Raw genomic sequence first — 21,607 nt, 5'->3', positions numbered from 1 at the left:
TTACAAAGGACCATTTGGAACGTATCTCGTTTGTAAGTTGGGGAACTTCTGTACGTTCAAACATTTTTCAATACGTTTAACCATACTGTTCAGAAGGTGCTTGCAACTATGTTCAAATGTACTCACTGATATATATTTAAATACATGATCTCAGGTACGTTTGAATATATTTGCCAGTCAAAATATTTTTACTCCACACTACCATCCTCAAACTTCCGTACTCATGCCATTATATGTTCCATGTGCATCCATGAATCTAGAAATTGTCTATAAATGGCTGATGTTTTATGTTGCACAGTCAAACGTTTGCTCACAAATCAAAGCAAAAAATATAAACTAAATACTTATAAATGAAATGTATTATTATTATTATTATTATTATTATTATTATTATTATTATTATTATTATTATTATTATTATTATTATAGTATTACTCTTCTTCTTCTTCTTCTTCTTCTTCTTCTTCTTATTATTATTATTATTATTATTATTTATTGACCCAACAACGACTCATATCTTAATAGAAAACATAAACCGTATCTCGACATCAGTCCAGTCCAATAGAACCATGGTGATATTTTTTTCCTTGTAATGACATGTTTTTTCCTACACCACTGAGCAAAATTTCATTCTGCATGTATACGATTTTAATTAGTTTTATTGGTTTATTTATTTTAATATAGTCAACATGGCATATACTAATCATGTAGAATGGGGCTCAATGTTTAGTGGCGCGACCTGTCTGAAGATGCATGATTGAGTATCAAGGGTAAAATAAATAAAAAGGTGTTCCTTTGGAAGGAATGTCATGGCAGGCTGCTCATACGCTTTATTCACCAGGCTGGGTGTACTCTTTGTTTTAAATAGATGAACACTAGTTCAAAAATACTATATTACCGTATTTTCTAGTGTATAAGGCGTACCCCAAAGCCTTGATTTTCTTCAAAAGATGCTCCTGCGCTTTATACGCAGGTACATGTACGCCTTATATGTGAAGTCATATTGAGCTACAACAGGTCTCGCAACTATATATTTATATATTATACTGTATTTGAATTTTTTTTTTCATTCATTGAAGGTGTGTCCTATATTCCGGTGCGCCTTATCTATGGAAAAAGTTTAAACATACACCATTCACTTGGGGTGCGCCTTATACTCTGGTGCGCCTTATACACCAGAAAATATGATACACAAATTGCTACATGAATACTTCTACGACAATATCAATCATCATCAATATCCAACTTAATTGAAGAGAAACTTCTTGACTCTGTCTTCCTCTCTATGCATCCAGGCCCCCCAACTCCTGATGACACGCCCATCAGGCCTGCCGGTCGTCGTATAATGGTGCCCCCTGGTGGCCGTTCCAATATCACCTCGCTCAGTTAAACCCCCTTCGACCCCACCTCTCACACCCAGGGTGTGTGTTCATGTGTGTGAGCGTCAGTCGAGCTGATTTGAACGACCATGGGTCATTCAAAATTAAAAAAAAAAAAAAAAACAACGCTGACTTTACTTTACATGCCTTACCTGCCACTATGCTAGACTTTGGTTGCTTAAAAGGAAATGGAATTGTGTATTCGGGCAACAACAAAGCATATCCATAGGTCGTCTTTTTTTTTCTTTGATTTTATTTTGAAATGATAAAACAACCAAAGCCCAACCAGTCTCAGCCTTTCTTCTCAACAGTTAAATATGCTAGAGATTCTGTACTGGTGCTATTGGTCGTTGGTGAACTAGTTCATTTGTTTAAAAATAATAATAATAAACTATGTGGTCTAAAAGGACACATTCATCCTAAATTGGCTTTCCATGTCATTGTAAATACACTCGATGTCATGTAGCTTTGTGAAAAATGTGGTGTAACTTGTCCAAATAATTAATAACGGTACTTGTTGATCCAAGAGAAGATTTCGAACATGGAACTGCATGGGCCACATAAATTCTGGTGACGTGATCCATGAATCTTTTCAATTCATCTCCATGGCGACCACATCCTTGTGATATATGAAACATTGAGAATTTGTCAAAAGGAAAACCATGGTATTGTGACAGAAAAAAAGTCATTTCTTCACACTTGTTAATGTTTTACTGGTGGTCACCTTGAAAATGACAAATGCATACAATTGTAAGACAATTTTGTAAGTGTGAACTCTTATCGTTTAAAAGAAGAAACGCTGTCAACTCTCTGGCTCTACTTTCCTTACAAACATCAACTTCCCAATGAATCATTCTCAAGCTACCACATAAACGTTAGCCTTGAATATTCCACCACACCAAGATTGAAAGTAAAATGTTTCTCACTGCAGAGGAAGGAAGGAAAGAAGAGGAAGAGGCTCTTGACTGACTCAGAAGCAGGAATCTTCAGGGCCAGTCTGCAAAGGAAGTCAAAATCATAAACTACAAACAAATCTAAAAACAATAACACTAATTCTATGACCATTTTTAAAAATGAAGGAGCAAAATCAATGTACAATTTCACAAAATAAATGAATTGTGACAACGTCCTAAAAAATGTATGAGAACGAGTTTTCACTACAAGAAAAATTGTGTATTTGCGGTACATTTAAAGTTACATCTGAAAAGGTGAGTGTTACATTCGAGTCTGTTTAATGAAACACACTTCGTCATAAAAACAGATCTTTTGTTAGGTTTGTATTTTCCTTTTGGTGTGTCCCTGATACATCTTGATCGAAAATCAAGTTATGTGTTTTTTGTATTTATAGTAGTTTTTTTATGTATTTCTTTTCTACTGTTGTATCAACCCCGAAAATGACAGAGTTGAAGCAAACGAGACGTGTTGTGATGGTCTGACTTGATTCTGGAATACAATAAAAGAGTCGCAAATTACATTTGTGTCCTTTTTGTTTATTTCTTCAGTTGTTTTTTTCAGTATTCCACTCAGAGACTTAAAGGACAACCAACGTCACTTTTTTGTTTCTTAACTGACATCAGAAAAACGTTTTATAGCATCTAAAATACCCAAAACACGCAGTATGATATTTTTATTCAAATGCAAAACACCAATAAAAATGACTTAGTGTCCAAAATCTGCAAAAAATTGAGCTGCGAATTTGGCATTTTCAGAAATTCCCGCCCCCAGTTCGTGACGTCACGCCAAGACGTTTTGCATCACTGGAGAATCAAAACAATGGCTTCAGGTTTGGAGAATATGCTTTGTTTTTACACATCCAGTTATGTATGAATATGATTCAAATAGTTCTGAAGAGGAAAGCATACATGTTTGCAATTGATTAAAGAAGTCCTTCCGTGTCATTTTGAGGCATCTGGACTGCAATGTTGCATCCCAGAAAAGAGGCAGAAAATGGCGACCAAGCTCCCTGTGAGCAATTAATCAGCCCGTTTCCACAGGCCCTCCACAGCCCTCTTCTGGCTCTTTTTGGTGCAACATGACGTTTTCAGACCAAACAAGCACAGCAAAATGCATTGACGTGATGGAAGGACTGCTACAATGTGTCCTTTTTTTCGGTCAGGGGCATTCCTTCAGTGACGTCACATACTGACTCGTCAACAACTCCAAAACAAGACTTCCGGAATATTCAGCGTGAGTCTTAAAACGTAAAATATAGCTATATGCGGTGGAATCTTTGTAAATTACAGTCAGTAGAAGTCATTTGAAGCCATTTTACAAAATATGGACACAACTTGTCCGGAGACGTCGGTTGTCCTTTAAAAGTGTCTGTTCAGACCCAACAAAACATATTCAACTCCAACTTTGGGTTTCCTCGTTTTTATAAACGTGCGAAGCACCAGTGAGGCATTTAATAGCCATGGATGACGAAGTTTTTCGAGCAACAATCAAGAGAAACACTGGCTAACGTTCGATTGCTGGCGTGAGAGTGAATCATCCACTCAAGCATCTATGACCTCCACATTTTTCGCAAACTGCAAAAAAGAAAACAAGAACCCCCCCACCCCCCAAAACAAGCATTTTCATGCCAACATTATAATGCCAACAAAGCAATAATACAGCTTTCCGCGAGAGGGCGATAAAAACACGTCATAATGTACTTGAGTGTGTTTCTTCAAATGTATGCACTATATATTTGTAAAATTGTAGCTCTAGTACCATTTTTTTGCTTTTTAACCTATTGAGTACAAAATGACAATACATTATTATTATTTTCATGCTGTTTTTAACACTACGTTTGGCTATGTTTCATCATCTTGTTTCTTTACGTGCCTTTGTCTTCCTAATTTGATTTTGTTTACACCTGTTTGGGTCACCTGGTCCCAATCAGCTCCCTCAACCGTTTTGTGTCTTGTCCAAGTGAATCTGGTTTTCTCGTCACATTGCTTGTATTTTACTTTGTCGAATTGTTGTGTTACTGGCTTGGGTTGTTGTTTCTATTGGTGTCGTGTTGTTTGTTTGGACTGTCGTTTGTTTTTACTTTGGCTTATAGGCGTTTTTCAGGACTTTATGTTTTGGATTCTTCCCCCCCCCCTACCCCCCAGCATGTAAGTCAACCTTCATATTACATAACACGTTTTTTTTTTGCTGTAGTAGTCCTATTTTAAACACCCTTTCCCACAATAATGCGCGACTACGCAACAAAAGATAAAAGGCGGAGTCGGATTAATTTGGAAACAATGTTTAGTTATTATTTAAGGCACACCTTAAAAAGACACAGTAGAAGAGAACACACAGTGACAACTGAGGGACAACAAAACCTCCATTTTGAGATTCACAGGCCTGTTCCCTTTGTATGATAAACACATTTCAAAGCGCACATTAGATTTTGCAAACGTTCTTTTTCCACTCTACATTCGCAAACTGTTCCACAGTGTTGTACCGTTAAAGAAAGGAAACAATGTACAAACTTGTGTAAATAACAAATACCAAACACCAACACAAAATAAAAGGTAAATCTAAACACAGTACCCATTTTAGATTTTGTTTGTGAAAAAGTGCTAAAAGCATTTAAAAACATATACAAATATCGGATTGAGCGGAGTGTAACATCAAGACGTTATTGAGAATGGTTCGAAATCACATCAATGAAAGCAAGCATTTATTTATCATCTAATTCATCACCATACTCATACCCTCCCCCCAAAGAAGAAATATATTTGCACAGGTTACACAAGATTTTTTTTTAAGAGAAAAGAAACATGTATGTACAAAACCAATGAAAGAAATGCAAATGCATATACAACACGCAGTAGCACATGAATAACTTCATATACACGTCACAACGTTCAGTGCATCTCAGACTGAGTTAACCCCTTTTCTTCTTTCATGGCTGAATTTGTGACTAAATGCTGCAGTGGATGAAGATGAATGTGCAAAGTGGAGCTTGAAAGTATATTCTCTAATGCTTCATCCTTGGTTTTTTTTGAAAAAAAAAAAAAAAATCACAGATATATTAAGACACAGTGGCGGACCTTCAAGGCCTGCAAAGCCTTCTCTGCTGGCCTAAATATATCCGAATCACGGACTGATGTTAATTATATTTTGTCCATGAATTCTTATTAAATAATTCCAAATTGTCTTTCAGCTTCCTTTCATTACTTCTCCCTTGTTGTGCTGCTTCCAGACATGTGTTTTTGTATTTAAGCATTTAACCAATCATATTTTAGCCATCATTTGTTACCAGGGTCAGAAATCAACCTGGACGCCTTCACAATCAGTTCGCATGAAATGTGTCGATCAAACTGTTGCTCTAACCAATCAGATTTCGAGATGGCAACCCAAAAGGAGTACCGGCGCCATTTGGAAGGCGCTGGTCAAAGTCAGTTTTCACAAACTATGATTGGCTAGCCCGTAGTGATAAATGCATACTGGCCAGTGCTAGCATACTATATCATAGCGAACTGCATAAGCAAATATTGTTGATTCAATAGCAGTTTTGTCAACCCACAATGGCTAAAGGAAGAGAAGAAATGGATTTGGTTGGATAGTTACTGTTAAATATTCAAGACGGACTTTTCAAGAAAAAATGGGCATCATTACAAAAGGTCAGTGAGTTATTTCCTGACTAATGGTACCCTCTAGTGGACTTATAGTAAATCAGACCACACTTTTTTTCAGTCTGAATTGATTCAGACGTCGCACTACTGAAGGCCCAGCGATAAAATCCTCTGCCCGCCACTGTTCAGACACCTGGGAACTGTACAAAAAAAAACCAAGCATAATATGCCTCCTATAAGATGAAAGTGTATAGACTCTGCAAAGAGATCGCAAATGACTGAATAAATGACCTCAAACATACCAGACGGGACAACATTAAAAACACAACGAAAAAATGCCTGCTTTGAAGCAAGTCGATTTTGATTTGGCTCGGTCCTAGAAACATTTTTTTTTTCTGTTTCCATTGTCAAAAGTTGTAAAAGTTACCAAAGTATGCCATTCCGATCACTTTTTTGGCACTTGTAGTTGTTGGGTTAGCAAATGGGCGGAACTTACAAACTGTAGTCCGGCGGAACATCAAATTGTTCGTTCTCGCGTGTGGGAGGCCATGGGGGGTGGGATAACCCAACATTTTGCTTCTCCTTCATCCTTGTGCTTTGTCACACCTCTTTTTTTTTTCTTGGTCAAGCTGCCGCGGTGCCTCATTATTTACACAGCGAGTGCATGCGCCTTGTCACAACTGCGATTTAAAAGCCAAAGTGTTTTAAAATGACCTGTAAAAACAACCTATGCTACATTTAACAAGGTTACATCTTTTTAAAAAAATCCTCGTCTTACTCTGACATTTAAAAATGGTGTGTGTGTGTGTTTGTGTGAGTGTGTGAGCGCAAAAGCGGAATGTTTACACATTTGACCAGTCATGTTGCTTACCGCAGATACATTAAAAGATCTTCAAGGTCAGGAAAAAAAATCCTGCCGCAATCTCCGTCAAGTGTGAATTCTTTCACCCGTTAAGTCTTTGCAACATTAGTTGAGGCAACGTAGCGGCCATCTTACATCAGTACGCTTGCCCTTGCGGCGACGCTATCAAATCGGTGCCGATCTACAAGCGATGGTGAGAGAAGTGCGATTGGGTGGGTGAATGGGGTTTAGGGTAGGGGGTCTCCAGTCCAGTTGTTTTATCCTGATAAAAACGAGACAGGTTCCACATTGTTGTTTTGACCGTCCTCGATTGCTTTGTTCTTGTTACTTTTGGACAGTTCGGTTGAGTCAGAATCCACTGTGGCTTTCTTGGACCTTGTCGAAACAAACATTGTGTGAAACGGACATAAATGTAACAGACATAATCATACAAAGCTAACAGAATCCGATAAAGTCATAAGAGGACCACATTGGTTTTATTAAGTAACTCAAGGATGAGAGGAATACTTTCAGTTTTATTTGTTGCCTTTTCACCAATAATTGGACCAGGAAGATATACAGGTAACATCCGACTTACGACCGAGTTCCGTTCCGACCAAACGGCCGTAAGTCGAAATGGTCGTAAATCGGAATCCATTCATAATGTTAAATAGAGACTCAGGGTAAATGACTCGGTTGTAAGTGCGGGTGGTTGTAAATTGAGCTGGTCGTAAGTCGTATGTTACCGGTATTTTTTTCATTTTTATTAGAAACTGATTTTTTTCTTATTTGTTTTGCTGCCCTTATTCAGCTTGAACATTCAACTATGCAGGGAGATGCCTTACTTTTCTCTGTTGAAGATGATAAAGTCTCTTTGGACGTTATCCAACCGTTGCTGCAATTGACCGTTCTGAAAAAAAATCAATATAATCATGAGAAATTAGCACATTTTAATCATCAATGTGTTTCCCTTGATTACGAGCTACTTATTAATCAAAAACTCGGAAAACGCATTCCAGTAGGAATCAACCTTTGCACGAAAGAGTTTTCAGTTTTCTGTCTAAGGGGAAAACAAACAAACAAATAAAAAAGTACATAAATAAATAGCTAAATAAATAGATAAATAAACAAACACACACATCAATATCTGTATTTATGAATGAATAAATAAATAAATAAATAAATATATGGTTGAATTAATGAATAAATACATAAATGAATGAATGATGGATGGATGGATGAATCAATGATTAAATGAATATAGATAATTAAAACATGAATGCTCCCGAATTATTAATTTACGGTTTGACTGGCATGGAACATAGCATTGGAAATACATTTTCAATCCATCCATTCGTTTTATACCATGCCACGATTTGGCCTCTTTACTCAATCTACAATTGATTAAATCATTGATTAGGAGGTGCGTGGATGTCCTTTGGATCTCTATGGAGTGCACTTCGACCTGGACTCCCCCTTGAGAAATTGAACACTAAGCTGCGGGGTGTCATTATGACGATGGAAAAAGTGCCTGTTCAACCCACTCATTGCTTTCAGTCAGAACCAAGCAGATTGGCCTCGGGCAGGGCCATCAGAGTTGGAAAGTAATCAGAAAGTAAAATGAAAATTATTTGAAGGAGAAGATGATCAAAGAGAATCTGAATATTTTCATTGAATTTGCACTAGAGGACATCATCCCTATCTCAAACTGGAGGGGGGAAAATTATAATTACAAGCTTGACACCACCGGTAAACGGGAACGCCCAACTAGGCGTTCCCATTGTCATTTCAAAGATTAACTTCAAACTCTTCTAAATGAGAATGATGCATCAATTGTTTTGATGCCAGTAAGTAGGAAGGTGTTTCTGTATAAGTCAAGCCACAGTGCTGAGACATTGCCAGCGGTGTTTGTCTGAGGAGCACGAGTTAACAAATGGAAGTATTCTCCCGCTTTCCTTGTCAAATCGCAAGTGTGCTTGTTTAATGAGCTTCAGGCGAGTTGGAAAGCTCAGCCGCAAACACACAAGAGTCCAGGAGAGGTTTAACAAATACCCGCCTTGCATATTATAGTCTAGACTCGAGATAGTCCGATGAGCAGTAAATATACCGTACAATCTGTTTTTGATTTGGGAGGAATGTCAGGGTCATTTGACTGTCATCGCTGGACAGCTCTGGGGCCATTGTGCTTTTTTGCACTTGTCATGGGCAGCATTTTCACAGCCCCACTTTGTCCAGCGGAATGGTTGGTGCTTTTCGACAGTCTGCGGCTTGGAATTGAAGCGGATTTACGTGGGACAGGAGATGTGAGACAATGTCTTTTCATCAATGGATGCTACAGCTTCGTGTTTGCTTTCAACATTTGGCTTGTAGCAGACATGCACATTTCACCATGGTAACTCTGATCCACTGGTGAAAAGGACATTTTGATTCTCTCTTTCATCGAGAATTGCTTCATGCAACATAGACGGTGCAGAAAGTGCTTAAGATTGAATGACTCTGTCTTTTGTGTTTTGTCACATTATTTAATTTGTTTTTGTTTTTTTTGTAATTGACTTCAAGATGGCACCACGAGAGTGGCTGCATTTAAAGTAGGTCCTGTATATTATTTTTCTACTTCTGTCTTTCCTTTCCATTTACTTTTATCACTTTGCTGCTGTGAAATGTAAATTTTTACACTATGAGACTATTAAAGACTAATCTATCTAATCCAATCCAATCTCCACACAGGAAGGCCATAGCCGGATTCAAACCCTGCATCTCAGAACTGTGAGGCCCACGGGCTAACCACTTGTCCACCGTGCCACCCAACTTCAAATAAATGTCAGTAAGTTCCGTTTTCTCATTCACGCTTCAGACAACGGGAGTATTGTGTGAGTGTGGAAAATGAGTCAAAATGTCTGCGATATCTCAACGAGTTTTGAATTAATTCTGAACTACACAATGAGGCTGCTATGAGGTGGGCAGCCGGAGATAAAAAGCGCGGTAAGAGGCAGAGGAGGAGGGGGGGGGGGGGGGGGTAGCAGATGAAAATGAGGTCACGTACGGTGAAGGGGAGTGACAGTGACATGTAGACAGCATTGCGGAAAAAGTCTCGGGACAAGAGTGGAGTGAGGAAATATAAATATGCAAAAAGAATCTAGAGATGCTTCCAGGGAGCAAGTGGAGTTGTGCCTGAGACCAGCTCAAATTCTTCATTCAATATTGATCTGTTACGCTCCAGTTATCACGCTCAATGTATACACTTTATACACACACACACACACACACACACACACACACACACACACACACACACACACACACACACACACACACACACACACACACACACACACTGGACTTTTCTTTTTTCTATAGCTTTCTGACTTAAATGCATCCATCACGAGCGTTTCCCACAGAACAATTTATAAGCATTGTACGGTTGCATTGCATTTCGACATGTTTGAGGTCAACATATAGGGTCAAATTGCTACCGGATATCCGTGCGCTTGGTGCTCGTCGTTTATTTTGCAGTCGACTTTGCCATGTATGTGCAATTTGTGTAATCATGGAGAGGCATGTCAATCTGATTTTGTAACTTTTGTATTTTCTTTTTTTTCATATCTATATTTTCAAACCTTTTAACGTTCGACTTATTAAAATATTACACTTTATTAACTCATTCAATGCCATTCCCCAAATTTATTTGGGAATTGGATATATGAAGTGAAGCGCCATTCCCAAATTTGTTCGGGTTTTGTTTTTACTAGCCGATAAAGCGTTGGTCAGACCTCTGGCAATGATTTTTCCCTTCCACGAGGGGGCAGCATTTGCCTTTTGTCCAGCCGCCCCCATTTCAAGCTCAGATAACTCCAGTCCCATATTACTTAGGACTTAAAGGACAACCGACGTCACTTTTTTGTTTCTTAACTGACTTCATAAAAACGTTTTATAGCATCTAAAATACCCAAAACACGCCGTATGATATTTTTATTCAAATGCAAAACACCAATAAAAATGACTTAAAGTGTCCAAAATCTGCAAAAAATTGAGCTGCGAACTGGGCATTTTCAGAAAGTCCCGCCCCCAGTTTGTGACGTCTCGCCAAGACGTCTTGCATTGCTTGAGAATCAAAACAATGGCTTCAGATTCGGAGAATATGCTTTCTTGTTACACCTGCAGTTATGAATATGATTCAAATAGTTCTGAAGAGGTAAGCATACATGTTTGCAATCGATTAAATAATTTATTCCATGCCATTTTGAGGCAACATTGGGGAGAAACGATCACCAGAAAAGAGGCACAAAATGTCGACCTCCTGTGGCCACCTCCGTTTCCATAGGCTGATAAATTCCTTATATGGAGCTTGGACACCCTCTTCTGGCGGCTTTTGGATGCAACACAAGGTTTTCAGACAAAACAATACAGCAAAATACATTGCCGTGATGGAAGGACTGCTAAAATGTTTTTTTTTTTCGGTCAGGGGGCGTTCCTTTAGTGACGTCACATACGGACTCGTCACCAAGTCAAAAACAAGACTTCCTGAATATTCAGCGCAAGTCTTAAAACGTAAAATATAGCTTTATGCGGTGGAATCTTTTTAAAATACGCTCAGTAGAAGTCATTTGAAGCCATTTTACAAATTAAGGACTCAACTTATCCGGAGACGTCGGTTGTCCTTTAACTCTTTTTTTTTTGATGAAATAAGAGACTCCAAGGTTTCTTACGCTGCATTAAATATTTATGTAGTCCTAAAACTCAATATTCTGTAGGTTTTGGAATTTGAATGAAAAGGACAAAAACCCTGGCACTGCAGTAGGCACATTTTTGCACACGTCTGGCAGTGAATGAGTTAACTTAGTTAAACTGCCACAGCATAAATTCTGTTCCAAAAAAGTCACTATTTATATGTTCATATACAGCAATAATACATCATAGCTCGCTTTTTAGTGATTGTGGACAATAAAGTAATTCTGCTCCATATTGCTCTTGTATTTGAGCTAAATAAGACCAAGACTGTGTGCACTAACAAAAACTACACTTATCTATTGCACGTTTTTCAGCACTTAAGTCACTATGACATGAGACCAAAAAAAAAATCAATGAGGTCTAAATTGGTAACAGTGCCTGATGCGCCATGAATCAACACACCGCATCAAATGAAACCTTAAATCACTCACATTGCCACTTACATTTCCTTCAGTCGCTGTGTAAAAGTGCTGCACCAGCCACGTTGCACTTGACTGGCCGATCAAATTAACCTTTCTGTTCTCGCCTCTGTTTTGTATAAACACCCAAAGGAGGCCAACCAATTTATGTGCGTGAAAGAAAATTGAAATGGAACGTTCACAGGGACCACGTTCATTTGATTTGCAAGGTCAGGCAGCGGGCAGGCCCGCCCATTTGTAATGATGGCGAGGGAGTCTTTGACACTCTTCCTTTTGCAAGATGGCAAATCAAATTTCTTCAATCCCGCGTGACTATTTGCTCCGTTTGTATTATTTGGTGTTACCTGAGGTGACCCATCAGAGCCATGGTCCTTGGTCTTTCTCGCCAGTCTTTTTTTCTTTTTGTGAAGAGGTTTGGACTCCAGGATCATCTCCTCCAGCTCAAACGTTGGATCACAGTTTAGTCGGCGTTTCTGCAAGAAGTCGCATTAGCGATTCAGAACGTAAAATGCTCAATCATGTTGTGCTGATGAACAATTTCAACAGACACATAGTCTTCTGATTGTTTGGCCTGGTTTCAATCAGTATTATGCACTGAGCGTATAATTGATTCATAGTCTGTGTTTGTCATCACATGTGAGACTATCATCAGGAAGTAGCATGTGCAGACAGAGCAACTAGTACAGACACTCCCCTACTTGTGAACATTCGAGTTATGAAAAACGGTACATACAAACATTTTTGTAGTAAATATGTAGTATTCTCTCCAGTTGTACATGTACATATCTTTAAAGAGCATATATTTCATTAAATGTTTATTTTTCAGTGCAAACCAGTACTGGTTACATACAAGCATTAAACATACTGATATAAACCTTAAACATTCTTATATAAGCCTTAAACATACATTCCATACAAAATATAGCACTGAAGCAACTTACGAATAAATTCACCTTACGAACGTATCTTGTTCATAAGTTGGGGAGCGTCTGTACATGGTCACCATTAAATTTTTGCTTGCTTCTGAAAAGAAAATAGTGTTGTCGAGATCACGGGATTTATGGTTCTATTTTATGTTCCCTTTAGTCACTGACTACAAACAGGATTTATGAAGCATTAGCATACGGAAGAAAGTGTCATTTCTCTCACGCACAAATAAAAGACTGTCAGGACATATTTCCAAAATGTTCGGTCATGTCCGGATTGGGCATTTTGTGTTCAAGTTGTATGCCATGTCAGTTGAATTGTTATGCTTACGTTGGGAATAAAGCCTGGAGGGATTTGTTTGTTGAGCACGGTGTCCCAGATGACATTTGACATGTAGTCCAGATCTTGAAGCTCTGCCAGACAGGAAATGCGCTTGTGGACGTCGATGCAGAGCAACTGAAGAGGGGCAATAAATAAACAAATAAATAAATAAATAAATACAGTAAAGTCTCGTTATAGCGATATCGGATATATCGATAGTCCCGGTTATATCGATACTATTTCTATGCACGCACGGAGAAAATTACATGCAAACAGGGTCGGATATATCGATAGTCCCGGTTATATCGATATTTTTTCGGACTCCCTTGAATATCGATATAACGAGACTTTACTGTATATATATATTTATTTATTAAAACTTATTTTTTTAACTCATTCATGCCATTCCCGAATTTAGTTGGGAATTGAAAATATGATGTGGAGCGCCATTCCTGAATTTTTTCTTATTTTTTTTAACACATTCACTGCCATTTCCGAATGTATTCAGGAATTGGAAATATGACGTGGAGCGGCATTCCTGAATTTTTTAATTAACTTTTTTTTTTCAATTTTTAACTCATTCACTGCCATTCCCAAATTTATTTGGGAATTGAAAATATGACGTTGAGCGCTATTCCTGAATTGTTTTATTAACATTATTTTTTTTAACTCATTCACTGCCATTCCTGAATTTATTTGGGAATTGAAACTATGACATGGATCCCCTTTCCTGAATTTATTATTATTATTGTAATTGTAATTGTTGTTGTTATTATATAGATTTTAAATGTTATATTATTTTTATCATTATTGCGCATGGAATTTTCCCCTCATGTTGTTTTTACTTCAGCTTTTTGCACACACCCATTTTCACTCTCTCACGTACACAGCCGGAATGCCGATAATGTGCATGAAGTTTGCGCATGGAGAATTGCAACAGTTTGACTGCAGCAGACGGCTGCCAAGAATTTAAGTCCGCATACAAACACGGCCAAGTGGAACAGCTGATGGGGACTTGCAAGGAGATTAATCGAACCAAGAAGAATAGACTCCAGGCACTTCATTGCGCAAGTGTTCACTTCACAGCGGAGTTACGTTTACGCCATGTCGAGATGCTATAGTACGCAGAGCGCACAACTAATTAACTAATTAGCTGCCATTCCTAAATGTATTCATGAATTGAAAAGTGTGACGTGGAGCGCCATTCCCAAATTTGTTCGGGTTTTCGTTTTGCCAAAAGGTGCCAAAGCGCTGGTCAGACCTCCGGCAATATTTTCCGTTCCACAAGGGGGCAGCATTTGCACTTTATCTGCATGTTAAAAGCATGTTAGCACTTTGTTACAGCTTTAGCTGTTGTTAAAGCTCTATATAAAGCAATATGTATGTATTGTATTTTGTACAACCACCACCATTTCAAGCTCAGATAACTCCAGAGCCATATAACTTTGGAATTAACTCTTTTTTTTCTGATCAAAGAAGACAGTCTAAGGTTTCTTACACTGAATTGAATGTTTATGTAGTCCTAAAACTCAATATTCGGTGGGTCGTGCAATTTGAGTGCACACATTTTTGCACATCGTCTGGCATTGAATGAATTAAAAGGGAACGAAACACACCGCATTGATTGGCCAGAATGGAAATCAGCTGTGGTCATCCCCACAGCGGTGAAGCCTTCCCTTTATTTTATCCGCCCGCCTACCCTCATCTACCATAGTGAACCACTATTTAGTGGATGACTAGTGTCGAAAAATAATATCAGTCAGTGAGGAGATGCCAGGCAAATATTTTAGTCTACCTTTCTGAGAAGTGATTTCATCTCTGAAGACCACGCTGATGGGAAGCTGAGGTGGACCTTGTGGAATGTGTGAAGGATTTCATTGGTCGGGGTGCTGGACCTCATCACATACGGTCTCTGAAAGACGGCGAGAAAACGGGAGACAATCTTACAAACGCTTGCGTTCAACTGTCCACAGGAGTTTCTTTGACAAAGTGGGTGTCTTAAAAGCAATTGGTGTTTTTTGTACCTCATTCTTTTCCTTTAGTTTTGTTCATTTTCTGCTTCCATGTGGACAAATGAGACCACATAAAGCACTTAACCGACTGCTTTCCAAACACCAAGAAAGCAATGGCTTTTTAATTATTTTTTTTTTCCACCGAGCTTCCTTTTCCACACCCCCTCTAATGTGTTTTTCTTTCTAGTCCAAGAACCGAACCTTTTTCTCCAATATCTCCGACAAAGAAATGCAGTTATTTTGATTAGTACCGTATTTTCCGGTGTATACGGTGCACCTAAAAGCATTAGATTTTCTTCTAAAGATGACCCTGCGCCTTATACGCAGGTGCGCCTTATATGTAAGTAATGAATTATTGTATGTATTGTTGTGTGTAACCCCAGCCTCTTCTGTAGTGCCTTATAATGTGGTGTGCCATATATTTGGAAAACCTTTATTTTTATAATAATAATAATACATTTTAAGCGCCTTTCAAAGCTCTCAAGGACACTTTACAGACACAGACAAGCATAAGTACTATAATAAATAAAATATAATCACAAATAGAATACAATAAATTGTCACGGTTTGCAAGGTGATGATGTCAGTCGTGGATCGCAAAAAGCAGGCAGGAGGGAGCAGAAGGTTGTATTTGAGAAACTGTATTAAAATAAAGTCAACAGGAACAAAATCTAAAACGTTAAAATCATTTGAACAGAAAAATAAAAATTATCAAAAGAAAAAAACAAGAGTAAAAGTCTGCCAAGATGAAACAAACACATGCACAGCATACAATGCATGCACAATGCATACCATTGCATACAATGCATACAATGACCCGGCGCCGAATGGTTGTGCCGGGAGTCCTTTTGACTGCCACTGATTAGAACGCCCAGCACCTGCGAGCCTGCAGGTAGGGCTGACAGCGCTACCCGTTGGTCGCCAATCCGAACGTGTCGGTCTGCCACTGATCGGGGCGACCAGCACCTGTGAAGGTGCAGGCGGGGCCGACAGCACCACCCGTTGGTCGCCAACCAGATCATGACATAAATAAAATATAATTATAAATAGAAACAAGAGAGAGAGAGCTATGCAGAAAATGCAATTTTAAATAGGTGGGTTTTGTGATATATTTATATATTTATATATATACTATATGTGAAAAACTTATCATTCATTGGGGGTGCAGCTTATACTGCGGTGCGTCTTATACTCCGGTGCACCTTATACACCGGGAAATAGGATACATGTTTCATCTCACAGCTTTGCTGTGTGCAAATTTCAATTAAAAAAAAACAATTTATCCTGGACGGATGATTGACACTCTTAAGCACATTTTAAAAAATATATTGCGAAACATTGTAAGTTTTGCAACTGAGAGAAATCAAAATCAGCTGAATCAGTTGATAAATGGCAACATTCTCACACACCTTGAAACGTTCCACAATGAATGTCAAACCATTGTCCCGCCCTTTTTCACCCACGAGGAAACTTATGGTGTTTATTCGGAACCCTACACCAGAATAGATTCGACGCTGTGTTTACTTGATGAGCCCATGCAAAAGGGGAAACCAAAACCCCATTTGAGGAAATCAATTTCAATTACATGGCTCTCAAAAATAATCTCGAATATATTTCCATATGCTCCCGCAGCCATCTGTCTCACAGCGTGACTAAAATATTCAAGCGTACTCACCCGTAAGGTCAGCCTCAATGTAAAATTCACTTACAGCTTTATCCCCTTCGGTTTTATGAGAACTGGCGCCTGACCGGGCTCGCTCCCCGGTCTTCCATATTTAATATTTGGTGGGATAATTATCGGTGTGGGGGTAAAAACGATAACAACGGTTTGTTTGTTACCTGCCCTCTGAGCAGCTCGTATGCCGTAATGCCCAATGACCACCAATCCACTGAGAAGGAGTAACCGGGATGGGAGCCTTCAAAGATTTGAAATAGCTCTGGAGCTGCAATGATAAAAATTACGATGATATAAAATATTGAGTATTCACAGAAAGCAGGCGGTTTGATGGCAAAGACATGTGGAACAACCTACTTCCTCATGTGGAACAATCCTACAATGGCCGTCAATGGCATTTACCTTCAAATCTAGCAGATTGTTGAACATGATGGTGTTCAATTTAGTTTTTTGTTGTTGTTTTGACTTCAAGACGGCGCCGCGAGAGTAGCTGCCTTTACATCAGGTCCTGTATTTTGTTTTTCTATTTCTTCTTTTCCTTTCTTACCTTCATGACTTTGCTGCTGTGAAATGTAAATTTCTCCACTGCGAGACTAATAAAGGCTAATCCAATCCAATCGAAATACACAATTTTTTTCATTGCTTTTTTGTTAGGGGTCCGTTTTATGATAAAACTTTATCCGCAAGTATTTCACAGCTGAACCAAATCCCTAATATGGAGGACTGTGTATTCAAGAGTATGTATTTTTCCTCGCATGTGAGTGATAATATCACAAAATATTATTAAAAAAAAAGTATATAAAAATGTTGAAGTCAGTTTCCATTCATTTCAATGTATTCACCCTGTTATGCACCCGGTAGCAATCTGATAAGATGTTCACTGTTGTGACTCTGAAAGGGTTAAAATGGGGTTAAGACTACTTTAAAAGTTTTTTAATGGCCTCTCTATGGGTGGGTCTGGAACATAGTGTCCCCAGGGTTCAACTGTACTCATGTATTATTTTCTTACCCATGTAGGGTTTGGTCCCTGCAATGGATGTTGCCTTGAGGTCATCTTTCACAATGGCTGCAATGTTGAAGTCAGTTAGATGGACGTGACCTGTTGAAAAAACAGATTTTATGCCCCGGTAATGCATTTTTGATTTAAATAGACATTGTCACAGTTACGTAGTTCAGACACACAACCTGTGTGTCTGAATTATGTTTTATCAGATTATCTCATGTAGCGTACAAGGATTACCACAACAACTGTTGTGAGGTTTGATCCTCTGGGTATTTATTCCATTTTAATATTCTCTCTCTTCCCTGCTAATACTCATGCCCATTACTAATAAGAATGGCAATGCACAACACCTACTATATATGGATTTATTTATATAATTTAAGGAATTTGCTAATGGTCCCAGTATGGATTTGTGCATTTTATCAGACAATATGGCAACGTTGAGTGCGCCTGTCCATCATACCGTATCATGTTAAATCACTCAAATGGTGATCAACAATGATGGCATACCGTTCCAGATAATCGCCTCAGTGCATATTTGAGTACACCGTTGACAAAGATAACACAAAACACTATAGGCATCCATCTATCATTAAATGAATTCTCGTGAGACCGGGCAAATTTGTATTGTTTTAATGGATAGATGACATAATTAGGCTATGAAATAATTTTTTTTAAAGAGGACCTCACCGTGTTCATCCAGTAGTATGTTGTCAGGCTTGATGTCTCTGAAATCAGAAAAATACATTAGGATTACATTGCGTCCTGCTCCCATCATAGTCAGTATCTTCACATTGTTATGTTATAATATAATAATTACATAATTTAGGTATCTTTTGTATTAACTCATTCACTGCCATTAGCGAATTTATTTGGAAATTGAAACTATGACGTGGAGCGGCATTCCCGAATTTGTTCGGGTTTTAGTTTTTCTTGCAGGGTGGTGCCGATTAAGCACTGGTCAGACTTCTAGCAATTGCCTTTTGTACAATTGCCTTTTCTGATGAAAGAAGAGAGTCTAAAGTTTCTTACGCTGCATTAGATGTTTATGTTGTGCTAAAACTGTGGGTCCTGGAATTTGAGTGACAATGACAAAAACCCTGGCACTGGAGTGGACACATTTTTGCACATCTGGCAGTGTATGAGTTAATATGCAATATTCATTCATTTATTAAATTTTTGAACAAATAATTTGGAATTTGGCTGATGTAATAATTGGCACCCATGTGCCATAAGTCTAATCAATGACAATCACTTCCTGCTAGCTTCAAGTGTAATTTGCCAGTTTGTGTGTGTGTGTGTGTGTGTGTGTGTGTGTGTGTGTGTGTGTGTGTGTGTGTGTGTGTGTGTGTGTGTGTGTGTGTGTGTGTGTGTGTGTGTGTGTGTGTGTGTGTGTGTGTGTGTGTGTGTGTGTGTGTGTGTGTGTGTGTGTGTGTGTGTGTGTGTGTGTGTGTGGTATTTTTTTTTTTTTTTTTTGTCAAGCCATGTTTGGGTCACTCCTTGACAATGTCACCCTGGCCTCCTTGAACAACGAAAAAGTGCTTCTTTTTTCATTCCCACATCTACCTTGAGTCAGTCTCTGTCTCTCTCTGTCACTTCCCTCCCGCCAGCCTCTGAGGCAAATGTCAGCTAATTAAGGCTTACATGAACGACCTTTCTCCCCCTCCCACCTGTGCACACGCAGCACTTGATCTGCCAGGGCATCCGTGAGCTCAGCACCGCGCTCCTAACGTCAGCCACAGGGACACAAGCACACCCACAGGGGCACAAGCACAAAGCCTGAATCGGCGTGGCCTTTGATATGCTAAATACCACCAGCTTCCTGTAGGGCACTTGACTGTAATGAGGGGAAACACAATGAGGTGGCTTCCATTAAAGTGATCTTTAACACTCACATGAGCATTTCAATGTCATCCTATCAGAATCAGAAAATCAGAATCAGAAAACCTTTATTCGTCCCACAATGAGGAAATTCGCAAACATTTCTGCTAATACAAACACTGTCGCGAGCTCAAGTGGATGCGTCTGGTCATATGGTTATCATTTACCCATTTATTGCAATGAACCCCATTTAATTTGGGGATATGTTCTGACTACATAAACATTCAATGCAGCGTAAGAAAACTTAGACTCTCTTCTTTCATCAGAAAAAAAACGAGTTGATTCCTAAAGTATATGGGTCTGGAGTTATATGAGCTTGAAATGAAGTCGCTGTCCAAAACACAATGCAAAATATACATATTGTGTGTTATGGTTTATATAGCGCTTTAACAACAGCTGAAGCTGGAACAAAGCGCTAACATGGAAAAAGGGCAAATGCTGCCCCCTTGTGGAAAAGAAGAAAAACAATGCCAGAGGCCATGGCCAGTGTTTTATCGGCACCCAAGCATGAAAAAAACAAAAGCCGAACAAATTCGGAAATGGCGCTCCACGTCATATTTTCAATTTCGGAATAAATTCGTGAATGGCAATTGTTAAAATAATTAAAAAGCAAAGACAGTAAGTCAATTGGATGTCAAAACCTATTGTCATTGACTAAAAGGCAAAGACGGGCGCGGTTGACTTGGCGCGCAAGGTGATCCGAGCATCTTTTCTCACACTCGACTGCCCATACAAGCTATTAGCAGGATCTAATGGCCTCATTACAGCGAGGGGAACTGAAACCTGTACCTGGTCATAAGAGCTGAGCTGATACCGGAGCTGGCCTACGCACCTGAGAACCGAGGCTGATGGTGCGTGGGTCACATACAAGTGTTGCGTACAACTTCGATCGCCTGAGAATTCTAATGAGTCATCAATCATATAGGCGTGGAAAAAATTTCCAATCAACCTGATTGCGTTGTGACTCATATGCCCCCGTTTCTTCTTTAGGTTAAAGGTAAACAAGGTCATTCTGAGTGGATGTACGACAGGGAGTTGTTCATTCCTTACTCATTAACGAGAGCTGAGTGATGCTGCTGGATGATGTCACGGTTGGCAAGTTTGGAGACTTTGGAGACTGCTAACGTGGTACGAAAATAAAACGGAGGTCAAAATGCACATCCCAATTACACAAGCTGTCAGTCGTACGAGTAACACAGTGCAATCCTCAATCCCCAGCCTTGTTTGTTATTCATGTCATCTGCAATGTTGATGCTTCAGACGAGACAGTTTTCGGCAATTAATAATGTCTGGTAAACAGTTTTCGTCCTGTCATGCTCCGAGGGAGATTTTCGACAGGCTTCATGTTTGTTTATTTGCAACGTTATATTCAAGGAGCAATCTGCATTTCTGAAACTTCAGCGTAGAATTCCCCATGGATCCTTTTTTAACCCAATCACTGCCGTTCACGAATTTATTCAGGAATTAAAAATAGGATGTAGAGAGCCATTCCAGAATTTGCTCTGGTTTTATTTTTTCATGCTTGGGTGCCCATAAAGCGCTGGCCATGGCCTCTGGCATAATTTCCGATCTTTCCATGTTAGCGCTTTGTTCCAGCTTCATCTGTTGTTAAAGCGCTATAAACCAATAAGTATGTATTGGTATTTCGGACAACCACCGTCATTTCAAGCTCATATAACTCCAGATCCATATAATTTAGGAATTAACTCTTTTTTTTCTGATGAAAGAAGATAATCTAAGGTTTGTAATGCTGAAATGAATGTATGTAGTCCTAAAACTCAATATTTTGTAGGTCCTGGAATTCAAGTGACAATGACAAAAACCCTGGCCCTGCAGTGGACACATTTTTGCACGTCTGGCAGTGAATA

General features: G+C 38.9%; 2 protein-coding genes across 3 annotated transcripts in view; one reads left to right on the top strand and one right to left on the bottom strand.

Annotated features, from left to right (window-relative positions):
- The window catches only part of dpysl3 (dihydropyrimidinase like 3), a 19,782-nt gene extending 16,927 nt beyond the window's left edge, over positions 1-2,855 (top strand). For both annotated transcript variants that reach the window (XM_089017051.1, XM_089017050.1), the window contains exon 14: positions 1,296-2,855. In XM_089017051.1, the coding sequence (XP_088873177.1) occupies positions 1,296-1,390 (95 nt within the window). In that variant the 3' untranslated portion in view covers positions 1,391-2,855. The remainder of the gene's footprint in view (positions 1-1,295) is intronic.
- Positions 2,856-5,366: 2,511 nt separating this feature from the next.
- stk32a (serine/threonine kinase 32A) overlaps positions 5,367-21,607 on the bottom strand; it is a 37,769-nt gene continuing 21,528 nt past the window's right edge. Inside the window, exons 6-13 of the mRNA XM_089016660.1 lie at positions 18,549-18,586; positions 17,865-17,954; positions 17,020-17,123; positions 14,964-15,080; positions 13,178-13,303; positions 12,265-12,393; positions 7,619-7,683; positions 5,367-7,169 (exon numbers count right to left, since the gene is read on the bottom strand). Coding sequence (XP_088872786.1) covers positions 7,052-7,169; positions 7,619-7,683; positions 12,265-12,393; positions 13,178-13,303; positions 14,964-15,080; positions 17,020-17,123; positions 17,865-17,954; positions 18,549-18,586 — 787 coding nt within the window. The 3' untranslated portion in view covers positions 5,367-7,051. The remainder of the gene's footprint in view (positions 7,170-7,618; positions 7,684-12,264; positions 12,394-13,177; positions 13,304-14,963; positions 15,081-17,019; positions 17,124-17,864; positions 17,955-18,548; positions 18,587-21,607) is intronic.

This window comes from Hippocampus bargibanti, linkage group LG16, assembly GCF_051943395.1.
Source record: "Hippocampus bargibanti isolate YZ-2025 linkage group LG16, ASM5194339v1, whole genome shotgun sequence".
NCBI classification, from domain to species: domain Eukaryota; kingdom Metazoa; phylum Chordata; class Actinopteri; order Syngnathiformes; family Syngnathidae; genus Hippocampus; species Hippocampus bargibanti.
Note: the sequence above shows the minus strand (reverse complement) of the source record. Positions and strands in the feature narration are given on the sequence as shown.